The sequence below is a fragment of the Centrocercus urophasianus genome, unplaced genomic scaffold (assembly GCF_019232065.1).
Source record: "Centrocercus urophasianus isolate 14NV4802_14NV808 unplaced genomic scaffold, USGS_Curo_1.0 seq_24, whole genome shotgun sequence".
Classification (NCBI taxonomy): domain Eukaryota; kingdom Metazoa; phylum Chordata; class Aves; order Galliformes; family Phasianidae; genus Centrocercus; species Centrocercus urophasianus.
The window spans coordinates 10,587,818-10,615,709 of record NW_024884800.1 but is presented as its reverse complement, the minus strand read 5'-3'; the positions used below and the strand labels follow the sequence as shown (position 1 = coordinate 10,615,709).

Below are 27,892 nucleotides of genomic sequence, written 5' to 3'. Positions count from 1 at the left end.
TCATCTGAACATCTGAACATGATCTCTATGGCTTCCAGTCCTGGGGCTGAATGCATGTGGCCTTAAAGCTACTGTATCCTGTCCAAGGCATCAGACTTGCTGAATGACTCAGAAAAATTATTTCTCTGGCAGAAAACATCCTCTAAGATGGATTGCCCCAAGAATATAGGACAATGGACAAGGCCTTTCTCACCTGTTCTCATCTGGGAAGAGACATGGAGGAAACCAGCAGCTGGGTTTGGTGGTGACAGAGAAGAGGAAGCCCTATAGGTGACTACAAGATACTATCACACTGTTCTACTCTTGCCATGGTTCTGCTGACAGCCTGGGCACCAAAAAGCAGCCTAGCAGACTGCCTTGGAGGCTTCCATGTCCTTGAGTCCAAGCCACTAGGAGAATCCATCACGCTAGGGCAGTCCATCACAGAAGAGGAGGGAGGCAATAGTAGCAGCCCCCAGTGGAGTGGAGCATGGGATGGCAGTGTTGTGCAGATCATGCAGATGGCAGGAAGTGGGAGAGATGGAAGCGCAGGGTGACTTGGACAGATGGGGGACATCAGACTCACGATGTCAGAGGCACAACTTGTTATGATCCTTTTCCTTTCCTTTTATCATCAAAGTAAAACAAAAATAGACATATACAGGATTAAATTAAAATCACAGTTTTGTTGACATTGTAAAAGAATGGTCTAATAGTAATAATAGTATTAATTTCAAATGAACAAAAATAATTAAACAAAACAGGAAAAGAAGAAAGCCCTGGAGAATTCCTGCCTGGATGGTGCTCACTGATGGAAGGTTTGTTTGATTCGTTTTATTGTTTGGGGATCATTCCTTTGATAGCTGACTCCCGGTTTACGTAGGTGGCCCAGTAGACCAAGTTGAAAATGGCAAAGAGGACTGGAAAGACGATGCGGGACATCTTGTCTACCTTGCTGACGCTGTTGTACGTCTTCTTACTCTCTGGGAACTTCTCCTCTAAGCGGGGCATCTTGGGGGGTACGTTGGTGGCAGTAGCAGTGGCAGCAGCACTCTTGGAGATGGTGGGCAGGCCAGGGTCCTTGGCAATGTTGAGGGGATATGTGGTGCCAACTATGTTGTAGGTGTTGTTGGTTTTCTTCGCTAGTGCCACTGGCTCTTTTTTCTAGGGAAGGTGGAAGAAGAACATAACAGAGATGAAGTGACTGTAGAATTGCACAGAGAACATTTTGTCCTCTGAGTTCACTTGCCTGACTGGTTGAGAAGGTGGGAAAGGATGCAAGGAGCAAGAGACTGAGAAGGCAGCATTGTGGAAGGAAGGAGAATGTGGTGAGAAGGTGACCAGAACTTGTGACATCTGCCACAAGGGCTGCTGGAGCAGAGGGATGTGCTGGACCACATCTCCTTCAATTACATCACCTGATCTGTGTAAGCCTGGCATGAAGCATGGAGTACAAAGAAGTCCTGGCCTAGCAGCTAGGTGCTAGGTCTGGTTTCAGGTCCTATAACTGTAGCCACACAGCTATGTTTGTGGCCTCCTTGCAGTTCCTTACATCAGGGCCGTGATATGTGAAGTTGTGTGCAGCTGCACTTCAGCAAGATCTGCCCAAGATGGGTGATCCTTTGCTTTGGTTAACTGAGTGCTGCCAAGTCTATATTGCATATTGCCAGGTCAGTAGAAGTGAAGGCAAGCTCAAACTATATACAAACTCCTTGATTTCTACCTCAGTTGGGTTCTGTTTTCTGTTGCATTTAAGGTTCAGCCATGGAGAGATGAATCAGGAATGCACTCTTTAGAAAGGAATGAGAACCACTGTGGTCATCCTAGGAGAATAACTTGATTTTCTGCTTTGCCAGTCTGTTTCCCAAATCAGGTGAGAAAAAGAAACATCCATTGACAATTATGGTTTTTTTGTTTTGTTGTTGTTTTGTTTTGTTTTGTTTTTAAGCAGGAAGCCAGTGGCCTTAATAATGTGTCTGACTGCACTGCAGTATTTTTGAACCATGATCCTAAAAGGCTCTATCTTACACTGCCTTGGTGGCCTGCGTATTTCACAAGGACATCATGATGTCCAAAATGCCTCTGGGATTCCTTAGGGCATTGCATGGCCTCCTAAGTACGATATAGAGCCAACAGGAAGCGTTTGCCATAGCCCTGGATTTGAGGATTTCAGATGCTATAGGAGTAGAGAGAAACCTTTCACAGAATCACAGAATCACAGAATCACAGAATCACCCGGGTTGGAAGGGACCTCAAGGATCATGTAGTTCCAACCCCCCTGCCTAGCAGGGCCACCAAACACACACATTCAGATCAGGTTGCCCAGGACCCCGTCCAACCTGGCCTTAAACACATCCAAGGACGGGGCATCCACAACCTCCCTGGGCAGCCCGTTCCAGGGCCTAACCACTCTCCTTGTATAGAACTTCCCCCTAACATCCAACCTAAATCTTCCCTCCTTCAACTTCGATCCATTTCCCCTAGTCCTGCTGTTGTCAGCCCTTACTCACTTTCATCTTGCCTTCATATCTAAGGATTGCTGCAAATCAAGGCAGATAAGTACAGCCCTGCCACGGGCTGCAGGGACATCAATGCTGTCTGTGCTGAAGGGTGGAGAGCTTCTATAAGAAACGGAAAGGATGCACTTACGTGTTTGATGTAACGTGTTGAAGGATGAAGGAGAATGCTTAAGGCAGAAAATTCCAGTGTTAGTGAAGATGAGTGGACAGGAAGATAGAGCTAGAAATAATGATGGATGTTTCCCCTACTCTGGAGATCTTTCTGTTACTGACAGGGACTTGGGACCAGATGCACTATAGGCTATAGTGTATGAGACAATTCAAATCTATTGGGAAAAGCCCACTGAATGAAATCTGTTCATGTGCAGACATCAGACATCCTACACATCCCAGCACCTCTGTGCATCCATATGGTGTCCACTGTAATGACACCCAGAGTCAGAGCTAGACACAGCAATGAATCAGAGTGGGAATCTAAAATGTAAACTCAGAATAAAGTGTGATTTTGGATCTCATCTTCTATTCAAAAACAACTGGAACACAAGATTAGGCCCATCCAACCATTCCCTAGAATTGCTTGGTACGGTCTTGCATGTAAGCACATGGGAGCCATGTGCAACATGACAGCCAGGAGAAGGGGAGAGCAAACAGCCAGCAGGACATGTTCATCTCAGCCTCCCCGCCTGGGAACCAGTAGCAGGCAGTACCTCTGGGTAGCACAGGGAACTGGAAAGGCAGATTGACCATCCGTCCTGTAGAGATGCTCCAAGGGTTTTAGTTTCAGGCTGCAGTTCTGTTGTAAATGCATCCACAGCCACCAGGAATATTTCTGGTTATCTTAGAAAAAGCAGACTTCTGTGCAATCTTTAAATCCCTCTCCAATAACACCGTAGCTCAGACTGCAGCCTCACAGTAATTACAGCAATTACAGAAATTAACCTGCTGTTAGAATGAGGTCTTTAGTGTCCAGATCAGACTAAACCACTGATCAGACCGTATTCATACTCCTTTATGGATAATGTGGAAGAGGTTGTTATGATCTTTAATGATTAACTGAGTGACTGATTCCCGCAATTGTTGGAACCATGTCAGCCTTTACCCTCTATACAGGAGGTGAACTTTTCCTGCTAAAGAGCTGACAAGAAGCAAATGAAGGACAAAAGGTGCTCTACTTTCTAAAGCATTCAAATATGTTTTAGTACGATTAGTTAATAACATAGCTACTGGAGGCAATACAATAATTAATAATCAGTAATGAAATGAAAAACACTTGTTTGCAGAATGTAATTTGAAGTGCACTGTGATTATTTGAGTACTAATCAGCCACATTACATGAATAAGATGTCTGTAAGTGACATGACATTCTCAGCCTTGGCTAGCTTTTCTGCTCCAGAACTTTTAGAGTGACTTTTTCCAGTTGTCCACAGCTATCTTCTGCTCTGGACAGAGCTGGGAGCCTTTGCTAAACCTCCAGGGTACCAGCTTCCCATCAAGGCACACATGTGAGAAAACAGGCTCCTGAGATATGGGAAGGAATGGTTCAGCCTGAAGTCACTAAATTGCATTTTGTAAATAAGTGTTTCAGGCAAGATTTTGATAATTAAACAAAGCAAAATGTGCTTATCAGCTGCAAAGTAGCCCTCCGCTTTCCCCCTGCATACTTATCTGCAAGGAGTTTCATGTCAGACTGGAACAGAAGAAGAATAGAAAAACAGGAGGAAACCCCACATTTGCATTTGAAAACTTGTCCTAGTTAACACATCTATGCTGAAAAGCTTTTACTGATTCTGTGGCCCAGTTTGGGCTCTGGGAGACCAAGTCTGAGCTGCTGTCTTGAGGGAAAAGCTGTGAAACCTGGTCTAAAGATAAACATGTTCCCTGGATACTGTAGTCTGACAAGTTCTTCCACAAATACACACGCTGGATTACAATGGCAGCTGTCAGATATTCTTGTCTCCCAGGCCCTCTATTGAGGAGCTAAAGGATAAAGCCCTGCAATTGTGGGAATTATTGGTTCTGCTGATGACCTGTTGGAGACTTAGCTCTCTGCAGCTGCTCCCTGCTTAGAAGTTTGGGTTGGAAGCATTCTTGCCCTGATGGGACACTGAGAGTCACCATCGCCTCTGGGTCACGGATTTTACTGGAGAAATGCAATGTATTTGCCTCCTGCTATTGCAGAGAAAAGTCATCTTAATGCCTCCAAGTAGCCCCAGTCTGGAGCATATTTGTACTCTATAACTGCAATTGATGTTCCAGCAAACACGGCACCTCTCCCTCATGCCAGCCATAGCTCCCCTCTGGAGTGTGCCAGAACCTTGATTGTGCCTGAGGAATGAGGTGTTTTACATTGAGATGTCCACAGACTGAGAAGAGATAAGGGCTTGTGGCAATGTAATATTGCACTGACAAGCAGTCTATGTTGAAGTCAGGATACTGTCACCTGCTGGTGTGACCCCTGGCATCACAGAATCATTTACACTGGAAAATACCCTTACAATCATCAACTCTAACCATCAGCCTTCCACTACGAGTCCACAGCTGAGCCATGTCCCTAAGCACCACATCCACACATCTCCTAAATACATTCAGTGATGGCGACTCCACCACAGCCCTGGGCAGCCTATTTTATGTCTAACCATCCTTTCCCTTAAGAAATGCTTCCTGACATGCAATCTAAACTTCCCCTGGTGCAACTAGAGGATGTTTCCTTGCATTCTAGCACTTGTCACCTGAAAAAAAGAGATCGACACTCATCTCACTACAACCTCCTCTCAGCTAACTAGAAAAAGCAGCTAGGATTCCTCTCAACCTCTTTTTCTGCAGACTAAACGACCCCAGTTCCTTCAGCCATTTCTCAAACATTTTGTCTTCCAGTCCCGTCAGCAGCTTCACTGCTCTTCTCTGAATGCACTTCAGCAACTCAGTGTCTTTCCTGTAATGAGAGAAACTGAACCTAAAAACGAACACAGTATTTGTGGTGCATCACTCACCTCTCCCATCTTGCCTTCATTCTGATTACATGTGACTGATTGATGATTTTATGATTTCTGGATCTGCAGACAAAGGCTCAGAAGTTTGGTCAGCCCAATATGCCACGTGGATAGTGTTGAGAGAAAGAGGGTGAAATGGTGTGGAAGAATGATGTGTGGAGTCTAGTGAAGATGCTGAAAACATGAATCACCTGCAGTACTGTGAGGAGCCACAGGTCACGTGTGAATGTGGTAGGACAAAGAAGGAGACATGGGCTGCAGTGAAAAGGAAAAAGTCCCATCGAAAACATATTTATCATAACTAAGCAGAAAAAGAAAAAAAAGAGATGGGTCTGAACCACTCTGTGAGTCTGTAAATTGGTTGAAGATGGAGGCCTATGAAATTTTGTTCTTCCTCTATTGGAAGGAGGGAACTGAAACAAAGATGCCATGGGTAGAAAGAAACAAAGGGGAAAAACTAATGATTCTCAGATGACCATGGTCAAGGGGCAGACTTAGAATTGCTAAAGGGTAGGCTGGACAAAAAGCTTGGCTTCACTCCATTTGAAGTGTATTCTTACTTGTTGTCACGTGTCTGAGTGCAGCTAATTGAATTGTTTTTATTGTGTCTTTCCACCAAGCATCACTGCAGAGCATTGCACAGATACAGAGCTAAAATGGACTTTATGCACAGCTGTGACATGCCAGTGGAAATAAGTTTAGGCTACTGTCTTCCAAGTATGCTCCAACATGAGGGAGAGATGACAGCGTTCATGAGTTTCCAATGGAGAAATCACCATTAAGGGTTGCCTCTCTCAGCTTCCTGAGACCTTGTTGGCTCCAAAGACAGCCACCCCCATGGCTGAGATGGATGCAGTGCAGCAGGGCCTCATACACAGTCCCTCTGTCCTGGAGCATATTTGTACATATTTGTGGGTCCTTTTAGCAAGATTCTTTACGGATGCTGGAGATAGGGAGTTTCACTGACTACTGGAGCCAATCTCTTTGGCCTTTCACTTCTCTCCAGCTACTGTCGTTTTCTATCTTCTTCCCAGTGATGTTTTCTTAAAATTCATCCCTAATAAAGAAGTTTTCTGCATTGGATTCAGATACTCCTTCCAGTTCAATTGGCACCTCTACGTTGGTTGAAGCTGCTATGCACACAAAAATACAGAATCATCTACAATGAAAAAGTAGTAGTAGAGGACAGGAAAAGCTTGGAAAATATTTGGGCCCAAGAAGTATTAGTCAAATCATATTAAAGTGTGCATTAAAAGAATTTTTTTGTGAGATCAATGGCGGTATCTGTCTGATTTGCATGAGAGAAGGACTGCAGAGTATGTGCAGAGTAGCTCCCAGCCAGAATCAAAACCCAACTGTGGTTGTAGCCACAGCATGATCATTTATGATGTAGAGATCAGTGACTCACCAAGATCAGCCCACCATTTATATTATACACCCCAAAACTTGCTTTTCCCCACAGAATTCTCCCTCTAAATTGATGGAATGGACAAAGAAGAGAAAGAAAGAACAGGATGAGCCCTGAGAAACTGGAAGTTCTGGAGCACCTGTCAGCAACCAGCAGCTTTTGCAAGGCACTGATTTATTTTAAATCAGAAGAGAAGCATTGCTGCTGTGCCTGCATTTAAGGTGAGAGCAGGGCTGACACCTATTGATTTTGCTCGCATCCACGCAAGGAAACAATCAAACCTGGACTGAGTGAGGATCCTTGCTATCCCATCAATGAAGAACACTTTCTTTGGCTGGGGGAAGGCTCTCCAGAGACCAGAGCTCAGCGTGGGCTTGTCACTGACAGTTTTACTCCTCGTACCAATGCTTAAAAACGCCAATAGTTTTTTTTTTACCTCCTCTTTCTTTTGTGGTTTCAACCACCTGGCTTGTCAATTGTTTCAAGAAGAGCTAATTAAAGGCTGGAGCTGGGCCAACAAGGCACCTTCATTCTGTAGCAAATTCACTGCTTGGAAATATTCAGTAGAATAAAGATGAAAGCAAATATGGTGACGCATCATATTCACAAGCTCTCCAAAAGTCCACAGCTGGTCAGGGAATTCTCCTTCAAGGAGTGCTGTCAGATGTGACTATTTGTAGCACATATATAAAATTGTGATGGAGAGAATGGGGCAGTCGGAGCTTCTGAGCTGCAGAGACCAGGAGAGAGTGAGCTGTCTGACTTTGGATCAGGTAAGGAATAGGGTTGGCTTGAAAAAGCACCTATAGATTTGGAGTCCTTCCTGATTCTTCATCTGACAGCAAACTCTCACAAGGACTGCTCCCTCTGAAACATTTCTGGTCCTGCATTGTTTTCTTGTTCAATTACCATATGTGCAAACACTTTCACCCTATTGTTTCAGCATGATTACTTTGACAGCGTCAGGTCAATAAATAAATTGAGGAGAGTGCCACTTTTATGATGAATCAAAAACTTTGGAGCCCTTGCTGCTTTTTTGACTGTGCTCAATTCACACAAATTGCGCACATCTGTGTGAATCCTGACTTTGCACTGAAAGGGGCACAGCTGCTTTGAGAACCTGCTTGATTCTTTGCGCATGCCAATGACCCCAGAAAAGTTCCTCTTATCTCTGACAAAAGTTCCTCCCATCTCTAGAGACCCAGTTATTGTATATGATGGAGGTGGAAGACCACCAGCAGGCCTCCTCTGGAGCCTTTCTGCCATGAGTCTGGTGCTCAGACCATAGCTGCATAAGCAGATGGAGAGTCCAAGAAATACAAGACAAAGGCATTCAGCACCCAGTGATGGCTGTGGTTCTCCATAAGGCCTCTGTCCTCTTGCTGGGACCTCCATACCAGCGAGAAGACTGACTGTTGTCCTCCTAAAAGTTAATGCAATTCTGCCAGGTAGAGCTTCACAATTATAAACAACACATTAAAATGCAAAGGAGAAAAATATAGAGGCTCCAGAACCAAGAACAAGGACAAATATGATTTTCAAATTGATTCAATAAATACAAGCAAGGAGCAGCATGCTACAGTAAGCGATTTCTCTGCACAGCTGAGATTAAGTCAGTGAGGAGGGAGGGGGATTGGGCAGGAATGGTGATGGCTGTCAGGAAGGATGCTACCAGAGAGGCTGAAGGGAAAACGTGGGTGATGCCAGGCACTAATTTGCAGCCAGTAGCTGTTTCCGATTGCTTGCTTCCCACCCACCCTCTTTGCCCAAGCTTACAAAGCAACAGCTGTGGTCAATAACACGAGTACTAGGAGCTCCCCACTGCTGCACCATGCTTGTCCATGTGGAGGGAGACCTACAGCAAGGGGTACCCACTGCAGGGACACAGCAAGGTTGGTATCCCGTGGTATATGTGTGTTTGTGCAGCATGCAGGCAATATACAGCGGGATAGATAGAGACAGAGAAAGGAGATCACCAGTGGAGCAAGACCACAACATGCATGCATTTCCTTTTCCCCTGGCAAATGGTCATGCAGAAGGACAGAGGGAAAAGCGAGCTATTCAATCTGGGTGTTTTTCTCCATCTAAGCACAATGACCAGCCCTCCTCCATCACAACTCAAGAACCGCTCCAGTCAAGGCCTGAACTGGGGACCCCAGTAAGTAGCATCCAGCCTCCTGAAGTGCTGTGGAGCTGCATGCTACCCACTCCTGGTCCCAGCGCAGCTCTCTTGTGCAGCGTTTCTTTCTCTGTCACTCCACCCTGGCCTTGGCCACGGGGCTCACCTTCATCTCCTGGGCCTCCAACACCTTCTTGCCATCCCAAGCCCAGCTGCGCTTGGTGAAGTAGTTGACAGTGGCAAATTCAATCAGCGCAGAAAACACAAAGGCATAACAGACGGCTATGAACCAGTCCATGGCCGTCGCGTACGCCACTTTAGGTAACGAGTTTCTTGCGCTGATGCTTAGCGTGGTCATGGTGAGCACAGTGGTGACACCTGTGGAAACACAGCAGAAGATGAGGATGCTGTCAGACCGCGCACTTGCAGTCACCCATCCCTAGCATGCTTGTCCTCTGTCCTTCCTAGGAAAGAGTCAGCAAGAAAACTTGTCATGGGTTACACTGGCCCACGGATATGTTTGTCTCCACAGAAACGGGGAGATTCTGTCCACCACACGCATGAACAAAGAGACAAGAACTGTAGGCAGGAGCCCAAGCGGATGGACACTGGGACTGCGGGTCCTGCCTACACGGCCAGGCACACATCAGTGGCCCAACATGCCAGAATGAGTGTCACTAGGATTTATCTTATAAAACGATCTGCAGCAAAATGCCTTTTAAAGCTTTTTTCATTAAAGCAAGCAGCCACTGCTATCCATTTTCTCCAATAATATGCTTTTCAATTAAAAATGCATTAAAAACATTATAAAAATATTGACTAAATTTCACTTCCCTTAAGCTATACTTCTGGTAATTGAAGAATTTCAATAATATTGTTGGCAATACTTTCAGAGAGGAAAAAAAAGAATAAACAACTGGAACTCTCATTATTTTCTTAATAGCAAAGCAAAGCAATTTGGGAGCTCAGACATTTTTCACAAAGGTAGCTTTTAATTTTTCAATCAGCTCTTTCCTAGCTGAATCCTAGTTGCTACTTGAAGAAACCTTTTTAATTGCAAAAATCAGGATAACACAAAAGGGAATCAAATATCCTCAGGGAAGATCTTGCCCCAGGCACTGGGAGAGGAGAGCAGACACACCCTGAGCTGGTGCAGATGTGGGAGCCCACCTGGGGCACAGACAAGCTGTGGTACCTGGGTGTTGGCTCTGGAGGGGCAAATTGCAAATGATTCACAGGAAGGTGAGTTGGAAAAGCTTATCAGTGCATTTCTTCATGCAGGCGCTGGTCCCGTTTTCTTGTGATATCTGTCTGAGCTTTGAGATGTTGGAAACCACACCACTCTCTGTCAAAGATGAGCTAGTGGTAAGATATAAACCTCTTCTCTGTTTGGTGACTTTTGTGCAGTATGCTCTGTTAGGCTGTATCTGCAGGGCACTGTTATTTCCAGGAAACATTCCTTCTGGCATCAGCAGATCAGGGTATAAGGACAGATGCCTGGGATGGTGTTCCAGCACCAGGGCTCTGCCTGCCCCCAGGCAGCGGGGTACAGCAGGGGGTTTATGTGCATGAGGTGTAAATCCTGAACTTAAAGTCTTGGCAGAAAAGCACAGAGCAGTTCTGTTATATATTTGTGAAAGCTATTAATGTAAGTGCAATGCCTGAGACTTTGCCTCAGAGAAGGAATCTGAAACCAGTTGAAGAAAATAATAATATATTTACCATGTAGTTATACTGCCTCAGCTCAGGAGCCTGTTACATGGAGGTCTGACCAGGGGCACATTAGCAACTTCAAAGGTAGTGCATTAACTGCCTCCCCATGTATCTATCCTCTCCTCAACTCAAAAGCCAATACAGATAAGCAGACACAGTCAAATACATATAATTAGATGATCAATACCTTGATTACTGTTAATATTTATGACTTGGCTTGTAGCAAAACATGGAGAGGAGTATTTTTTGCAGTGATATAGTGGAAGAAGCACTAGGAAGACACTAAGAGCTATTCTGAGAAATGGACATCAGCTTCATCAATGCCAGCGAATTGGAGATTGGAGAAGACTAGCATTGATGGCTGGTCCTTCCTTCTTGTTTCTCAGCCATCCCCTGGAGCCCGTTTCCTTATTTTCCCATTGGCTCTTTTCCCCTGCTGAGACCTGCTCCAAGCAGAAAATGCTGACTCAACTCATGGCAGCCAATGCGTGCTGGAAATTGGGATTCTCGATAATTTGGGTTTTTCTGCCTGCTGTGTATTAATAAGGCATCCTATGGAAGGAGAAACCATCCACTGGAGTCGAAGTCAGAAACTCCCTGGAAGGCAGCAGCCTATACACTGCCTTATCTTCCTCTCTGTGGGTGTGGACACTGGTGTTTGAACCACAGATGCCACCAGCCCCATCAGCCCAGGCCAACACCCTGGAAACCCCCAGGTCACTCGGGCAAGGGGAGCTGGCTCCAGTGGGCACTGAACTTGTTCATCTGCCAAAGGGATATTGGAGGCAGATAGTCTGTTGCATGTACCAAATTGTTCTGCCCTATGAATCTAGACAAAGGGCTAATTCCCATCATTTACCTCTCTCTCCAGCCTGTCTGGGGAGCCCCATGCTCACAGACTCACCAAAAACTGTTCTGGCGGGGACAGATTCCCTGTTCAACCAGAAGGAGACCTGGGACAGGATTACAGTCATGATGCAGGGCAGGTAGGTCTGGATGACGAAGTACCCGATCTTCCTCTTGAGGTGAAAGTGCGTGGTCATGACAACATACTCCCCTAGGGAAATAACCAGTTAGAGGCACAGATCCACTGGGTGTTCCAGGATGGGCCAACTGAGTGCTAGCCCATCTCTGAAGCAATAAAGGTCTGTGTTGAGTGAACCTGCAAACTCTTAGGTTTTCTGTGACAAGCCTGAAAATATTCTGCTTTTCCTCACTTTAATGATCTCAGAAAATAGGGCAAGTTCTGTGGTTCAAGGTCTGGGCTGTAGACCAAAAGAGCAGCTGTCTCTATTTTCCCTCAGTGCCCTATTCATCCTCTCAAAGAAATGCACCAAGGCTTTGGATATTTTGCTGGGTTATTGTGCCTTTTTGTTGTGAGTATGGCTCTGCTAAGTCATTACACACAAGAGCCTTTAGCAGCTTTCTTGCCATTTCAGGTTATTCATCTGTACATTTTACTACAACTTAAGTAGAGAGATGGGCCAGATATGATGACATTTAGTCCCCTGGACTCCGTACGTTTCCCCAAGGGAGGTGATACGAGTTGTTACAGACAGACACTATTAAAATCAAGTGCACCAGAGAGGAAATATTCTCAAATGAGAGAACTACTGGTGCATACAGCAGAAGGAAAAAAAAAAAAAAGCACAGAAAACGGGAGAAATGAGAGAAACACACAAGATAACAGAAGCTATTGGTACCTGAATTCAGAGGGAAAGGGAGGAGGAGCAGATGGGAGAGAAAGATGATTAATATTGGTCATTAATCAGAGGAAGCAATTGTTTGGGAGAATCTTCTATTAGCTACGATAATATTTGTGTAAGCAGATGCAGTGAAAATCACACATCATCATGTTCCACTTGCCTCCCCTGCCTGCAATGCTCTCCTGAGGGGCTGAAAAGGGATCCAAGACAAATGAATCTGCAGTACCAAGGACTAGCTGGACAAAATGGGGCAAATTTTCCACACAACACATCATTTCTACAGAGTATGGGTGAAAGCACTAAAAGCTAAACAACTTACTGCCTTATAGTAACTGCCCCAGATGTTCCCAGCTACATTCTCCAACAGCACCACGGTGCTCGCAGCCTGCAGGTCCTACTACTATTATTATGCCAAATTGTGGCATTCAAAGCCTATGGGTCCATCTTGCCTTACAGTGTTCTCAACCTGTGCATCATATGGTCCCACAAGTACCTGTGCTGGATCGAACCATCTCTGTCCCAACAACATGGCCCAGCAGGTCATACTGGTTCAGGCGAGATCCACCCTTTGCTACTTCCACAGATTTATCCTTCCCCAGGGTCCAGGTGTAGATTACCTCTGTTTTTGTGTAGGCATCTGTGGAGGAAAAAGAAGAATGAGCTCATGCTTCTGGCTGACCTAAAATACACCAAAATGAGCCTGTGGCCAAACTAATCCTTGCAATGCATTCCTCAGAGCCACATGGCTGAGCACAGCCAAGCATGGCCAGAGACCAAAGCAGTTCAGCAGCTGCTAATCAAATGAGCCAAAGGGAGCTACAGTTTTGGGAAAGCCCCACCGTGATCTGACGAAGACTGTGACAGACCAGCTGGGAGTGGCTGTGAAGACAGCTAACACACAGATAGGGTTGATATTTTTGTTGCTTCAATTAAAAGTAAAAATTAAAAGCATTTACCTTCAGGAGAACTCTCTCCAAGCCTCACAGCTCCAGAGGGGGTGTGCCCTTCCACCAATCTGCTTTTTCCACTGCATGATCCCGTGCTTGCCAGAATGCAGGCAGCCCTCCTGGCAGTGAGGGAGAGCACTGCTGAGCAGAGCTTGACACCACACTGCAACAGGGACAGCCGGCAGGGCTACTGCACTGCTGTAAGCGGCAGTACTAGGCTCAGAGCAAGGGCAACCTTCCAGGGATCTGGAAGATCCACTCTCCGTCCAGTTTGCCCAACACTTCTCAAAAACCAACACGGTCATCATGGTCTTCATGACACCTTTCTGTTCAAAAGTCTGCCTCCCCAAAGCTACTCCCTTTCCCAACAAAACCGCCACATTCTCAATGCCGCAAGTCCTACAGTATCTAGAAATGAATTTTCATCACATGTTACCAGGCGCTATGACACTTCATAATTCTCAAGTTTCCTGTCCATACCCACTTTGCAGTACTGATCTTCGAAAGAACAAAGGTCACTATCTGCAAAACGCTTTAACAAGAATTTTTTCATTCATATGTACAACCAGATTCTTGTATTAAGACATCTCTGCCTCGGGTCACATCAGGCCTACTATGGAAAATTCTCAATTCCTATTTTGTTGTTGATTGTATTCTTAGGTAACCAGAAACAAAATGGTTCTTTGGATCTTTAATAGAACTTGAGAGCATCTCATGATGGTATACGGTCACCTAGAAGCAGATTGAAGAAGAAACACTAGACCTAGTCAGGTTCACAGGGGGAAACAAACTTCCTGCAGAAATGGACCCAATGAAGGCATTGCTGGAAAAGTCTTCCTTGGGGAAATTATAGGTTTCTTTCTGCCTACTACTTTAGGTAGCGTAAATAGCTTGGATCACATTTCCTTGCATATCTCCATAATTAACAAGGATGCCGCCACCCCATTTCCCCAGCAAACAGTCACCGGTCTGTGATGTCACCGTCGTGCAGCACGGTCACCACGGTGACGTCTGTGACCATCCCAGCCCACTCCCCACGCCTCACACCACGGCTGCCATTGCGCTCCATCCTGCTGCTGGCAGGACGACCCTGGTTGGCCGGGGAGACCGCTGCGGACAGAAATTTCTGTCAGCGCAAACAGTTAATAATTAAGATGGAGACATCTTCATCAGAAACTCCTGGAGTTTCTGTTCCAAATGCTGGCTCGGCAGACCCGGCTTCTTCTGTCCCGCAACGACGGGGTAAAAGAACAGCTCGGGATGCTGCCTTAGGACCGACACGAGAAGAAGACACTTCTCAAGGTTCACAGGAGCAATCCTGTGCCAAAAGACAACGGCTTGATCTTTCCACCGAGGGCTCCTGCAAAGCCCATGACTCGGCCTGCTGCTTTCTAACAAAGCTCCGTAAAATTGTGGACAGCGACTGCTTCCAGTCCATCTGGTGGGGCGACGATGAGAACACCATTGTGATTGAGGAAACCCTCTTCAAAACAGAAGTGCTGGGAAGGACAGGACCTCTACACAACCTCAGCATCGGCTGCATGAAAGCCTTCGTTCGCCAGCTCCACCTGCACGGCTTCTTCATTGTGGACAGCGATTTGCCCACAGCTGCCTCTCGGGCAAAATGCCCAGCAGGCGCAGCCGCGTCTGTTTGCAGTGAGGTACGCAGTCCCCCTGCCCATAGGACACCTCTCGGGACAGGTGCATTGGTGGCCGGTCCCACCTGAGGGGGCTGCAAGTTGGTGGTATTTGGGTTTCCAAACCCGCTTTCCTGCTTTGACAATCCTAAAATTTCTGATTATTACTTAAAGTAGCTTTGTCTTTTGCCATCTGGAAACGGTGGCATCTAACTCTTCTCCTCTGCATTTTGCAGTTGCTCTGCTACTACAACCCCAGTTTCAAGAAAGAGTACCCATGTCTGCAGAAATGGTTCAAGCGGAGCGCTGGCGTACGAAGGAGAGCATCAGCTGCATTCCCACCAGAGCTGGATTTCGAGGAGGGCCCCGTGAGCAGCCCTCCGAACAGACGGCGAGGCCCTGCAGCATCAGCGGGCAGTGAGCCCGCCGCTAGCAACAGCGGAGCTGGAGGCGACCGAGTTGGACATCAGCACAATTCATGCCATAGCAGATAGAGATCCTAGGTTCCAAGTGAACAGAGTAGATTAGTTCCAGAAATAAACATCCTAAATATTCTCCAGTTGCCTGTCCTGTTTCCTCATTTGACGGTGGCTCTTCCTGTGCCCAAGGGTGGGCGGTACTTCAGGGAGGTTTCATTTCTCTCACCTGGGCCCAGCAATGATGGGAGCACACGGCAGGAGCGGGGAGGTACGGGCTGTGAGCTGGAGCTGCCTCAGGTACCCGATCCCCTTCCTCCTCTCTGCCTGTGCTCTCTGGGTGGATGCCACCGTGGCAGTGAGCCATTCAGCTTGTGGGGATCCCTGGTGGTCACGGAGCTGAATTCGGCTGTCCTGCAAGCAGCATGTGTCTGGCAGCAGCACTGCCCTTCTGCTCACCAACCCGAGCCATGCTGAGCTTCCTGCCAGGGAGCGGCTTCCAGCTGTGGGCAGCTTGCTGGTGCAAACGCTGATTGAATCCTGCTCCAACAGAAGAGGTGAGCTCAGATGCCACGCAGGTGGGCGCTTGCGAAATATTCATTGAATTCTGGCAGTAATCAGGGACAGCTCTCTGAGCTGCTTGTGTCAGACCTCCAAACGTTCAGAGGAGAAATCAGTCAAAAATACCCAGAGGAGCCACGGAGATAATAATTTGTCAAGCAGATGAGCAGTTGCTAGTCTTAAGCCTTGGAGCAACCTGTATGTGATCAACAGACTGCAAATCTTCCCTAAATCAAGACTTGGTTGGTTTTGGGACTCAGACTCCTAGTCTGCCTGCTCTTCAGTTGAGAGCAGGCTGCCTGACGATGTTCCTTGCTCATTTCTGATGACAACAGGAATTTTGTGCAATATACCAGAAACAAATTTTTGGTTGTGTTCCCATCATCAACTATTCTGTAACTAATAACACAATTTCTAAAACACTGGAAGGCACTGGCCAGGTGATGGATAGTTCTTCTTCTGAAGCCACCTTCTTATAAAGACTGATCAAGGTACTTACAGCTCCCAAATTTCAGCGGGCAAGCGTGCACATCCATTGGGAAGTCCTCCAGGTGCATGGGGCACTCTGCATGAATGGTTAGCCTACAAGACAGAACACAAGGCATGATCAGAAATACCAGGCTGCAGTGGATCCCACCTGGCCCTTCTGCCATGACATCTTTACGCTGCATCCATCAAAGGCAACAAAGGCCTCGATGTGGTCACTAACCTAAGGGTCTCTAGGCAGAAGGCCATCAGCTGCTGAGAGCAGCAGGCACACCAAGCTGGCCACATTTCATATTTTGAACTCAGCCCTACTGACTGAGTTTATCTACTCAGTGCAATCAGAAAATCTGCCAAAGCCCAGGACTTTTGTTTGCTTATGAACTGTGCACAAGGAGCTCATTAATGCCTGGTGCCAGTGCTTCCCAGGGACAACTAACATGGCTTTTTCTTCCCAGTGGCCTGGAAGAAGCTGAGAGCTCAGATTATTCAGTGAAGCCACAGTGTGCTTCAGGTACACCGAACAAAATCAGAGCCACATGCACTTGGGGCACCAGAGCTTATGTCCCCAGACAGTGGTGGTGGCACTGCAGAAGATGCACACAGCAGATGCAGAATCATGCATCTTGGGGCTGTTGTGAGACTGCAGGACAACTTGTGCTCTTTAGGCGTCCATCTTATCCCAGCGGGATGCCCTGTCAGGAAACAGCCTCACAAGGGTGGTGCAGCCATCATCACAGCACGCTGCAGAACACGGGGCCAGGCATGAAAGGATCCATTATAAAGGGCTCTAAAAAAGGAAGCTCCAAACTCTTCCTTCTTGAAGTATTAAAAAGCCTGCAGACTAGGAGGGAGAGCCAGAACAGATGATTTCCCAGGAGACTTCTAATACCATCTTCTTTGGTGGTACAGTTTGGTCTAAAAAAGACCCACTTCTGATGGCTCAGAAAAAGCAGCCTCTTACAGAAGCAAGAGAAGGATTCAAAGGACAAGTGCACAGCCTGAAGGGTAAAGGTTGCCTGTGGAAAACTCAGGTCAAGAGGCACAATGGAAATATTCCAGCAAGACATACTCCTTTAGCTGCAAAATGGTCTTCTAAGAAAAAGAAAATGCTGGGGTTACCTTCCACAGAAAATGTTGAGGCTAGAACCCTAGAAAAAATAAGGGGTGCAGATTTTGCCTGCAAGAAATAAAGACAAAGAAAGAAGAAAAAAAAACTTTTTTTAAAAGAGAGAAAAAGAAAGGGAAAGTAAAGAGCAGTTGTTTTCATCGATGATTCTAGAAAAAAAAAAATTAGGATTATTTTCTAAAGTTGGCATTGAAGTATTTTGTTGGACAGAAGCAAACACTTCCCAGAACTCTAGGCACCTTTGTGGGGAAACCAAGCAGAGGGAAAGCGGTCTGGGGCCGGTGGGGCTCCAGGACTACTCAGTGAGGACAGAGGCTGTGGTGATGATGACTGCACGTGGCAGATGACAGGCAGGAGTGAGCTCTGTGCCAGGGATGAAGCAGCAGTGAGCAGAGCTGCTTCACTTTGGCTGTTGTACCATGGAAACACCCTGACAGCTATGAAGTTTGCTCTGCTGGGTGAAGGAAGGAACCTGATTTTGGACCCATTTACAGTCTCACTTGCTGCTTTTAGAGGATGTGCAGAAGCTGGCATCCCCAGCAGAGGCACTAAAGAGGTGGAGGAGCAGAGCTGGAAGCTGCCACAATTTCGCTGGAGTAGGGTGGCCAAAGTGCATGAACAGGAGCCCCAGAAGCACTCACAATGGCTATAAAATCCAGTAAATCCATCCTTAGGAGAGCTCTGCAAGGACAGGCACATGGCCCCATTGCAGTCTACACCTTAGTCTTGTATGACATGGCAATGGAAACAGATGAGGAAGGTGGTTTCCTGTGACCTTTTGCATCTCTCCCCAGGGTAGGTCAATGGTACCTCTCTGTTCTGTAATTCAACAAAAGTAAACGCTCATTTCTGCTGTTTTTCAGTGCCAGGTACTACTGTCCTGTCTCCAACGGGCACATCCACCCCAGAATTAACCATACAAACAGCATCTCCCACAGACAGGGCAGGCTCAGCTAACTCAGCATCAGCGGGACATGGCCCCATACACCCTTACAGAGATGTTCGGCTCTCAGCCCAACTATGGTTGATGCAAGGCTGCATACTCTGGCCAAGTAGTCATAGGTTTAGTGTAGCTGTGCAGGTAGACTCCATGACCAATAGATGAGACAAGTGGATGTTTATGGTGAAGTACAAAACCCAGGCAAATTCAGAGCTCTTGACAAGCGTATGAGCACAGTGGTGCAATGATTTCCTTCTGAGGACCCAAATAATGCTACCAACAAACTGCTCCTTCACTTTAATGTCTCTTTTTTTGCAATCTGGATGAAAATTAAGACTTCATGAAGCAGGTATAAAAACCTGGTAGCAAGGTGTGGGTTAGACACACATTGCTTGTGTCATTCTGCTCCTCTCATTCTGTTTCTCGTGAAATGTGCCAGCTTGAAGATGGAGAGCTTCATTGCTTGCAAGCATGTCCTCACTAGCTTTATCACTCCATTCTTTCTGTTTCCTTTCCAACTGCACAGGACTTTTTGCTTCTACTATTTGTCATTGTCACTTGCATAAAGGAAATGCTGATGCACAAAATTTAGCATTCCACCTGTCTCCCTCAGGAGGCCGCACAAGACTTTTCCTTTTAACCCTCCTGATACTTCTTTGGCTTCACCAATTGCTTTATTATTTCAAAAGGCTCTTAACTGGGTGTTCTCAAAGCCAGCTTTTCCAAAGGACTTTTCTTCCTGCTCAGCACTTCTGATGTGTCCTGAATCCCCCAAAAGCAGAATGGCCTTTTTCATCCACTGTACTGGATGAGAATTTGGCTGTGATCCATGGCTATGGATAAGGCTGAACACTAACTCAAGGGACCACAGATTATGAGTCCAGTGGCTGAGTGCCATTCAGAACAGCCAGAAAGAGTCTCAGAGGGGGCCAGGAAGCAGTAGATCTGGGCACAAATTGGTCTTGGCCATACCCTGCTGCCCAATCCAGACCACAGCCAACATAAGCAACTGTTGTCAAGGGAAGGAGACAACTTTATGACAGTGCTAGATGACTTTAGTTGTGTGGGAAAACAGCGATCACATTTTACATCTGAAGTGTGTTTTAATAGCTGAGTCAGTAAGAAAAAACAAAATACAATAAATCCATCAACAAACTACTGAAAAAGCAACCTAATCTTCCACCTTCACTGCCCACAATTGGAGGAGGGTTTTTAAGTTTCCTGAAATTAAATAAAAAGGAAAACACCGTATCATCCCAGTGAGATGAGTCTGGTTCAGCAATTTCAGCTAGCCTGAAGTCAGCACGTTCACAGACAATGCTTGCTGAAGGGAAAAGGAGTGCATCATTCCTGTTCTCAGATAATCTCCTTGGCCTGAAGCCTCTGCCTTTGCCCCATGTGCACCAGCTCCCTGAGAAGCTCTGTTCCACCACCCCATGGGCACTGCTCACTCCTTCCCACCCCTCTGCACCCCTTGGCTATCCTTCACCCCCCTTCACCATGCCCTCTCCAGCACACGCTCATCTTTCACAGCACTAATTAGCAGCAGTATTTAGGTGAGCTGAGGCATCAATCACTGCTTAGCAGAGTGCCCACATCCCGCCCCCTCCCCCCCAGCCTTTCCTGCCACCTCTTGTTGCTGGAAGAAGACTCCTCAGCACCATATGCTCTGCCTAATGAAACGTCAAAATGTCAGACTAAGAGGAATGTATCTCACTTCCCAGACAATTACCACTGCATCTGCAGTATTTGGGTAGAACAGTTTTTTGCAGAAAGCCTCATCTTTGCACCTGACCCTGTACCAGCTTGCCACGGAGGTTTGCTTCATCACTCAGGTTCAGGTCTGGACATCTGAGCCTAGAAATGCCATCACAAAGCCTAACCAGAAAGTGAAAAATAGCCAGACTGCCAGCAACCACATCCTCCAGCTGGTGTATCCTTTGGCTCTTCCGTCCCAGCCACAAGCAATAACTTGTTCAGAACCGTCTGGAAATAGAAGTGCAGACCCCTCGTGTTTTCCCTCTGCTTTGTTGCCACAGCAGCACCAAAAATGGAACACCCAGTGAGAAGCCATGTTTTCCTCTTTAAAGTCACGGGAAGCCCTTTGAACTGCTCAACACAATGGCAAGAAGCGTGAGTCAAGCTAAACATACCTCTCCCAGGGCTGGCAGTACAACAAACCTCTTCAGCTGTGTTCTCATGGTTACCGGCAGCTTAGCAAAGCCTTTGATGTGTCATTAGAGCTCCTGTCGTTACCTGCCTCGTGCTGCAGGATGAGCGAGAGCCGTGGTCCAATTTCTGGGACGCAAAATGTAATAATCCTTCGGTGTACGCGTGGCACAAAAACATGACGGCACCCTGCACAGCAAAGCCAACTTTGTTTATGCTGAGGATATTGCTCGAGTTTTGTCCTGATTTCTCCTCCAGGAGAGTCATTAATAACCACAGTCAGGACAGATAGGTGGTTCATGGCTTGGGCTGTGCTCAAATCTAGGTTAGGTTTAATTGCTGAGGTTTGAGTTTGAAAGCCATGTTGCTACTGGAATCCTTGTGCTAGATAGAAAAACACCAAATTCACTCTGCAGCCTCCAGACATTTCAGCCCGTGATGGCAGGAATGCAGGGAGATGAGGTGATCTCTGAAGATCTCTCCCTCTTGGGACAGCCTGCAGAAAACCAAGCCTGAAAAATAGGTCGTTTTTTTTTATTTTGGATCCTCTCTGGAAACAGTCTGGAAGGGAAAAGCTTCAAACTGGCTCTGCAAACCTCAGCCCATCTAATCAGTTGTGTGCATTGGTCTGCTTGGGTCTGTTTGTGCTGTTGTCTACAATTAAGGCCAAGGAGGGATGAAGCCAGAGAGCTGTCAAATAGTCCAAAATGCCCACAGGAGCTGGTTCTGTAGTGTCTGAGCTGCTTCTCTGGCAAAGAATTATGGTTGCACTTCCATCATGTAGAGTAAAGACAGTAAAGACAACACAAAGGCTTGGCTGGGAGTGACCCTGCAAGACCCTGTGACTTCAAACAGCAGACTGGCTGTCACCAGTCCTAAGCATGTTGCAGTGAGGTATGGGGCTTGTTATCCAGGGCCATGGCTCAGCAGGACTGCATGTGCCCTGCACACCTTTGTGACTTGCTTTCCCTCCTGCTCTGCCCCTAATTCACCCAAGGTTTCACTTCTCCTTTCCAGGTGCACGTTGCCTTTAGCAATACAGGTTCCTGAGGCACACAGCTGAATGCGTCAGCCCGACAGTTAAAGAAAACATCCTCTGAGTGCATAACTTGAGCACATATTGTCTGGGAAACACTCTGACAATAAGCACAAAGCCTCCACATGCCACTGTGACAGCCCCTCTGAAGAGCAGAAGAGCTCTTTAAAGCCTGGATTCACACAGTTGAATCCCTTCGGCACAGCATCAAGCTTTCTCCGTTTTCATGTTTCAAGGCCAGGAAGAACCAGAACATTATTGATGTGCCCCACACAATTTGAGGCTGAGATTACATCCAGAGATTGCTGCAGCAGCTGAGTTTTTGTCCGTGCCTTATGTAAATCCATGCACAATCCCTGGTTTGCTGCACTCAGCTCTGACACCAGTGCTTTGAGGCCCTAGCTGGGCTTTGTGAGCTACTCAGATCGTGTAGGAGCTCCAGAAACAAGACAGCAGAGGCAGGGCTACATGGTAAGGCTGTGTTTCCTACACCCTCGAAGGCAGCTGGAGCAACGGGGAAGAGGCTGAGGAATCAGTAACCCTGTCCATGGCTCAGCAGCCAGAAGGAAGGGAATAGAGAAACACAATTTTGTGCTGTGATCACAAAGGTCATCTCATCACCCCGGTGCCAAGCCTGAGCCAGGGATCAGATGTCTGCACTGTAGCACTGCACTGATCTGTGAGGAGGCTGTGCTGTGGGCTGTGTTCCCATTGTGGAACTAAAGGCAGTTTCTGGATGCCCGGCTACAGTAGGTGTGTGACTCCTCAAAGCTCAGATCAGTGACAAAGAGGCTCTCTCTGGGAGTTATAAATATTGTCACTCAGGTGTAATTTTGCTGGATGCATGTGTCAGATGTTCTCTTCCACCAGAGCAACTTCATCCATAAATGTAAGCCTTGACTAAGAGAAGTTGGCTTTCACAGCAGGATAAATAGCAAGAGACACATCTCTAATTGCACATCAGCAGAGCTGATCCCTCAAGGATATTGCCTGGTACAAGGTAAAGGATATGTCTCAGGAGTCAAACTGCATGGCAAAGTTCCAGTCTTGACCGAACCTGGAAGGGGCTGCCTGGACCAGAGGCAGCATGCAGCCCTGACAGCCCAGCTTGTCTATCCTGATAGCAGGAGGTCCACATGCACTATGGTTCTCAGTGATGGGCAAAACAGTGTGTGATAAGATATCTGGTCCTCACCTGAGTGGGGTCTTCACCTTGCACAGACGTATACTTAAGATGGACAAGAGCAGACACAGAGGTGACACTTCCTTCATCATCCCTCCTTCCATGAGAATGGGCTAAGCTGAAGAATGTGCTGAATTTACTTAAAAGCCCCTGTGACTCCGCTTCCTTCAAGAAGCTCATTCCCAAAAGCCTCGTGATGCTGGCATCTGCCCAGCCGCAAACGGAAGAGCAAATTCAATACTTTCTCTGTCACACAAAACTTGCTGAAGGTAATGGTTGTTTGCTGAATAAAGAACAAGTGAAGTGATATAAAAACCCTGAAATTGGGTCTTTTTTCTGCCTTATGCCAGTAGCTCCTCTAATACTGTACAGTCAGTGATACAAACTGGGGGAGTGTTAGTCATCCACATGCAGGTCAGACAGCCAAGAACAGAACTGAGCCCTCAAGTCAAACTGGGCTTCTCTCTTCATTTACCCCGTCTGCCTCGGTAACATGAGATCCCTGATGTTCAGAGACCCAAACCCCCAGGGCACTGGTGGGATTAGCTCATATCTGAGAGCTGCTGCACAAAAGCAGAGCATTGTTTATCAATGTAGGCTGTAAAACTTGCTGACACTGTAGATCAGCAGCCAGCGCAGCTATGAAGAGATGAAATCCTATCTGGTTCTTAAAAGCAGAGGTGAAAGTACAGCATCTCAGCCAACCAAACCCCCAGAGAAGCATGTTACTAGACTGGATTGGCTTGAAGGTGGAGGCAGAGGAAATAATTTTTTAAGACAAAAATGTACACCTTTCCATAAACACCTCAGTACCATTTTTGTGCATCTATGAGTAGCTTGCTGCTTCACTTACAGGTCTATTTACCTTGGAAAGTGGATTAGCACATCATTCCAAGGTGGCAAACATTATTTACATGGGTGAATAGCTATCAAGCATACAGGAACCTCTCAACAAGAATGAACACATACTTAACACAACCTCCACCTGTCGCAGTCTGTGATAAGTGTACGTACCAGACCTGTTCTTGAGGGATGCCGAGCATGGTTCCCAGCAACCCCCCATTTGTGGAAGGAAGGCCCCACTGCTGGAGCTCACAGCAGAATGAGGCAGTCTGTGGACTCATGATGCATTTGGCTGCCCTGTGACTGCGACTTCTGCAGGAGACCATTTTTTAAAAGCTGGTGATTTTTTCCTAGAGATGATCACTGACTAGACAGGTTGGGATTTTGGATTCCACGAAGTAGGAAGAAACCCCTGTTCTCACAAGCAAACCCCACAGGGCTCTGGGGTAATATGCTGAACAAATTCAAATCTGTTCTCAAGCTGCTGGAGAATATCTAATTCTCCCCTCCTAATGTTTCCTACCATTACCAAAATCCTGACTTCATATCCCATCAGAGATCAGGAACAAAAATAACCACAGTGGCAAAGAAATTCCTCAACCTATAGAATTAAATACTTTCACCTCATCACAGAAAAGAAAAAAGTCTACTTGAATGATGAGAAAAAAGCTACTTGCACAAATGTGCTGGAGGACCAGTGACGCTACAAAGCTAAGAAATAAGGATAGAAGGGATAGCAGCACTGCTATGCTAACAGCCAGTAGGAGTCCACACAGTTGTTACATATCCTTTGGTCCCGTAATAGCTTGCATGTGTACCTGAAATACCCTGGCCCAGAGCCACAAACTCACCTCATCGTGTACAGGAGCGTGCCATTATCCACCAGGCGCAGCAGCTTGTTGGGTGTTGTCATGTTGTGGGCAACAGATTTCTTCCCATTGTGGAAGAAGGTATCAGGAGTCCAGATCTTGCTTGCCAGCAGGTTGTTCAGAGGAAGGATCTTCATGGGACCATCGAACTTCAGCCTCTCGTCTCTCCAGGATTGTCGGAAAAAGACATCAATGGTGTATTCCTTTGTGGAGAAAGGATAGAAAAGTGAGTCTTACCCTTTTCTGTCAACACTTCTAATACTTCACAGTCAGTGATACAAGCTGGGGGACCATTGGTCATCTACAAGCCTGTCAGACAGCCACAAGTCAGACCAGAGCATCAGAAACCCTACAGCTCAGTGGTGACCCCAAGGCAAAATGAGTATAGTATGTGGCACTTGCACATGGGCTGCCATTCCTCTGAGCCACACCACGTTATGCCCTTTCTGGGCTTGTATCACTCAAGGGAACTGCCTGATTCCATCAGCATAAGCTGCTGCACTGCTCACCTCTGTGACACCCGCCTCGTCCTGCTAACAAAGGATCTCATTAGTTCCCAAGGTTTTCAGAGAGAGAAGGGGCCTTTGGAAAATCTGTCCCAGCTGTTCTTCCCCTGCCGCTGCAGTTTTATAGACTTTATTTATGGGCTCCTGGAGGCTGCAGAACCAACTAAACTTATCATTGTGAGTGATTTCTTTCCTGCAGCTCTTCTCAGCAGCATTTAAAAGCTGCTGCACGTCACTTTCTTATAGGTCACAGAAATACCTACAGGTTTTGCAGCAGATGGAAGCTAAGCAAAAGCATCTCAGTAAAGAAATTCAGCCTCTCTCCTTGGCTACAGAGCCGTTCTGTTCAAATATGAAGAGAGAAAGAGTGAACCCTTTGGTCCCATGGCTCTTACTCATAGGGGATATTCTGCCCCTCCACAGAGGATGACCCGCCCTTAGTGGTCCTAAGTTCAGTAAAGTCATTAGTCCAAATGAATGAGTCTGTATCCAGCCATAGGAGGTAGGTCTGGTAAAGTACTTATTGGGATAAAACCTATCTTATTTAGAAACCTTCATCCCTATTAAAGCTAAGGAAACACTCCCAAAGAAAAGAGATACCATGTAGATATTCTTTCCCTTCTTTCCACAAGAGCATCATTTCCAGGTCATTTCTTCCAAGGAACACACTAGCTTCTACAGTATGTTCTTCTCTGCCTTATAGAAGTAACTGAGCACATGACAACTGAGTCCTTCTCCTGATTCCATCCAAAGCATGAAATTACTTTTCTTTTTCCCAAATTTCCCAGGGACTAAGGCCAAGCTGCAGGAGGTCACAACTGAAGATTTGGGTGTACGTCAGGTCCCATCAGCCTCTTCTTTCCCAACCAAATTGAAAATGAGACAAGAAGTCCCTCAGAGCATCTGGAGAAGGCACACACGTCCTCCTCCGCATTTCGTTACCAGCTGCTGTCCTCCGCGCTGCACAACAGCTCTACCTGCCTCTCCTCCATCATCATAATTACAGTCTGTGTCTGCATCACGATGCACAAGAGCAGCTTTCCATCGCGATGAGTAATGGCTGTGGGAGGGACGGAGCCAGCTCATCGGGCAGAGTGAGCTGGGAGGGAGGGACTTCCCTGCTCCTGAGATGAAAGGAACCCCTGCGGAGGAAGGGGCTCTCCCCACGCTTCCAGGGGAGATGGGGTTTTCCTCACACATCCCTGAGAGCATTTAACACCAGAACGGCACGCTCAAACACATTCGCCACACGTTTGTAAAATACACGGAACCAAAGCATGCGCGGGGGAAATAATTTATTATTCTTTAACTGTCTCTCTAATTTTAAATTCATTTTGTAGAATCACATCACGGAGAATACCTTCCTCTTTTCAATACCTCAAATTTCTTCTTCACAGTTCATTATACACGCTCCCTTAATCAAATATGCTCCACCTTGGAAGTAATTATCAGATACTCCCCACAGGCTAAGATTGCTGAATGTATTATGGGTCTGCTGCAGCAGGATAGTGAGAGAAATGGAGAGAACTCAGATGAGATTCATACTCAACATTAAGTTAACTTTTCACCCCAGAAGAATTGATCTTTTCAAAGCCACATGGGGCTGTGTGGTGGAGCTAGCACTGCAGAGAGACTTAGTTCTCCACCAGACTGTTGGTGAGGCAGCCAAAGAAATGCTCACAACCATGTGAGCACAGAAAATTAAACTTTCCCTTCTTTGGAGGGGCTACAAGAGGCTGGAGGACATTGCTTGGCCCAACTGGAGAAGGCAACGGCTCTCTCCAAGCCCAGCACTTCCCATCATCTGGACCCAGTAGTCAGATCCCATCTGCAGAAGGGTCCCAGTCTTATGGGATGTCCTCATGTGGCAGCCTGAAATGCTGAGCAGCCATGGCCAGGCAGCTCCTGTGCAGCGGGGCGCACATGGAGCCCAGGCTGCAAGAAGCACTGTTGAGAAAGCTCACTATTAATTATGCTCCACCGTCCTGCTTTAATTAGAAGACAAACTGATGTGGGAATACAAGCCTAGATTCAGACCTCAGGCCTTTTCATTAATAATTTTCCCTGAACATGTCAAAATACTGCAGTCAGTTCACTCTTTTTCTTTTTTCTGCTTTGCCTCCTTTCTGGTTCAAGCACTGGGGACTGTTTGTTGGAGGAATCCATCCTCCCCTGGCACTGTCATCCACAAAGGCCAGGTCTGAGTGTCCTCCCTTCTCCCAGGACCAAGCAACCCTCCCCTGTCAGGCAGCTTCCCAGTGGCACTTACCATGTCTGTGTCTGAGACGGGGCCAAAACTTGTCACGTAAATATCTGTCTTGACTTCAGTTACACTGTCTGGAAAAAAACAAACAAAAAAAAGAAAACAAAAAAAAACAAAACCAAAAAAAAAAAAAAAAAAAAAAAAAAAAAAAAAAAAAAAAAAAAAAAACCAACAACAAAAAACACAAAGAAAGAAAGAGGAAAAAGCAATTATATTATAGAGTTCATTGTCCAAGAAGGAGGTTGGGTTTTGGTGTGGTGTGTTTTCATGGCAGATGCCACCCTGGCAAAGCCCTTGGTGAACTGGCACCACAGTCCCTACTGCATCCAGCACAATAGCTGCCTTTATTAGTTGCAATTGAGCAAAACCATCTCTAAGCAGCTCCGCTGCTCTCCAGTTACACCAAGATGAGTTTGTCCCACACAGCCTGATGCTGTGTGTTTACGAAATGCAGGCAGCTACTCAATACACAACAC

The 27,892-nt window shown here is 46.5% G+C and overlaps 1 protein-coding gene across 6 annotated transcripts in view; it reads right to left on the bottom strand.

The window, feature by feature from the left end:
• Nucleotides 1-645: 645 nt before the first annotated feature.
• The window catches only part of LOC122163709 (gamma-aminobutyric acid receptor subunit alpha-3-like), a 75,969-nt gene continuing 48,722 nt past the window's right edge, over nt 646-27,892 (bottom strand). For 4 of the 6 annotated variants that reach the window (XM_042825151.1, XM_042825150.1, XM_042825152.1 and 1 more), the window contains exons 4-10: nt 27,423-27,490; nt 24,630-24,850; nt 16,495-16,577; nt 12,928-13,071; nt 11,633-11,785; nt 9,182-9,393; nt 646-1,143 (exon numbers count right to left, since the gene is read on the bottom strand). In XM_042825151.1, the coding sequence (XP_042681085.1) occupies nt 814-1,143; nt 9,182-9,393; nt 11,633-11,785; nt 12,928-13,071; nt 16,495-16,577; nt 24,630-24,850; nt 27,423-27,490 (1,211 nt within the window). In that variant the 3' untranslated portion in view covers nt 646-813. Of the gene's footprint in view, nt 1,144-5,744; nt 6,622-9,181; nt 9,394-11,632; nt 11,786-12,927; nt 13,072-16,494; nt 16,578-24,629; nt 24,851-27,422; nt 27,491-27,892 lie in introns of those variants that run through there. The other 2 variants (XM_042825153.1, XM_042825154.1) reach the window with 2 other exon arrangements.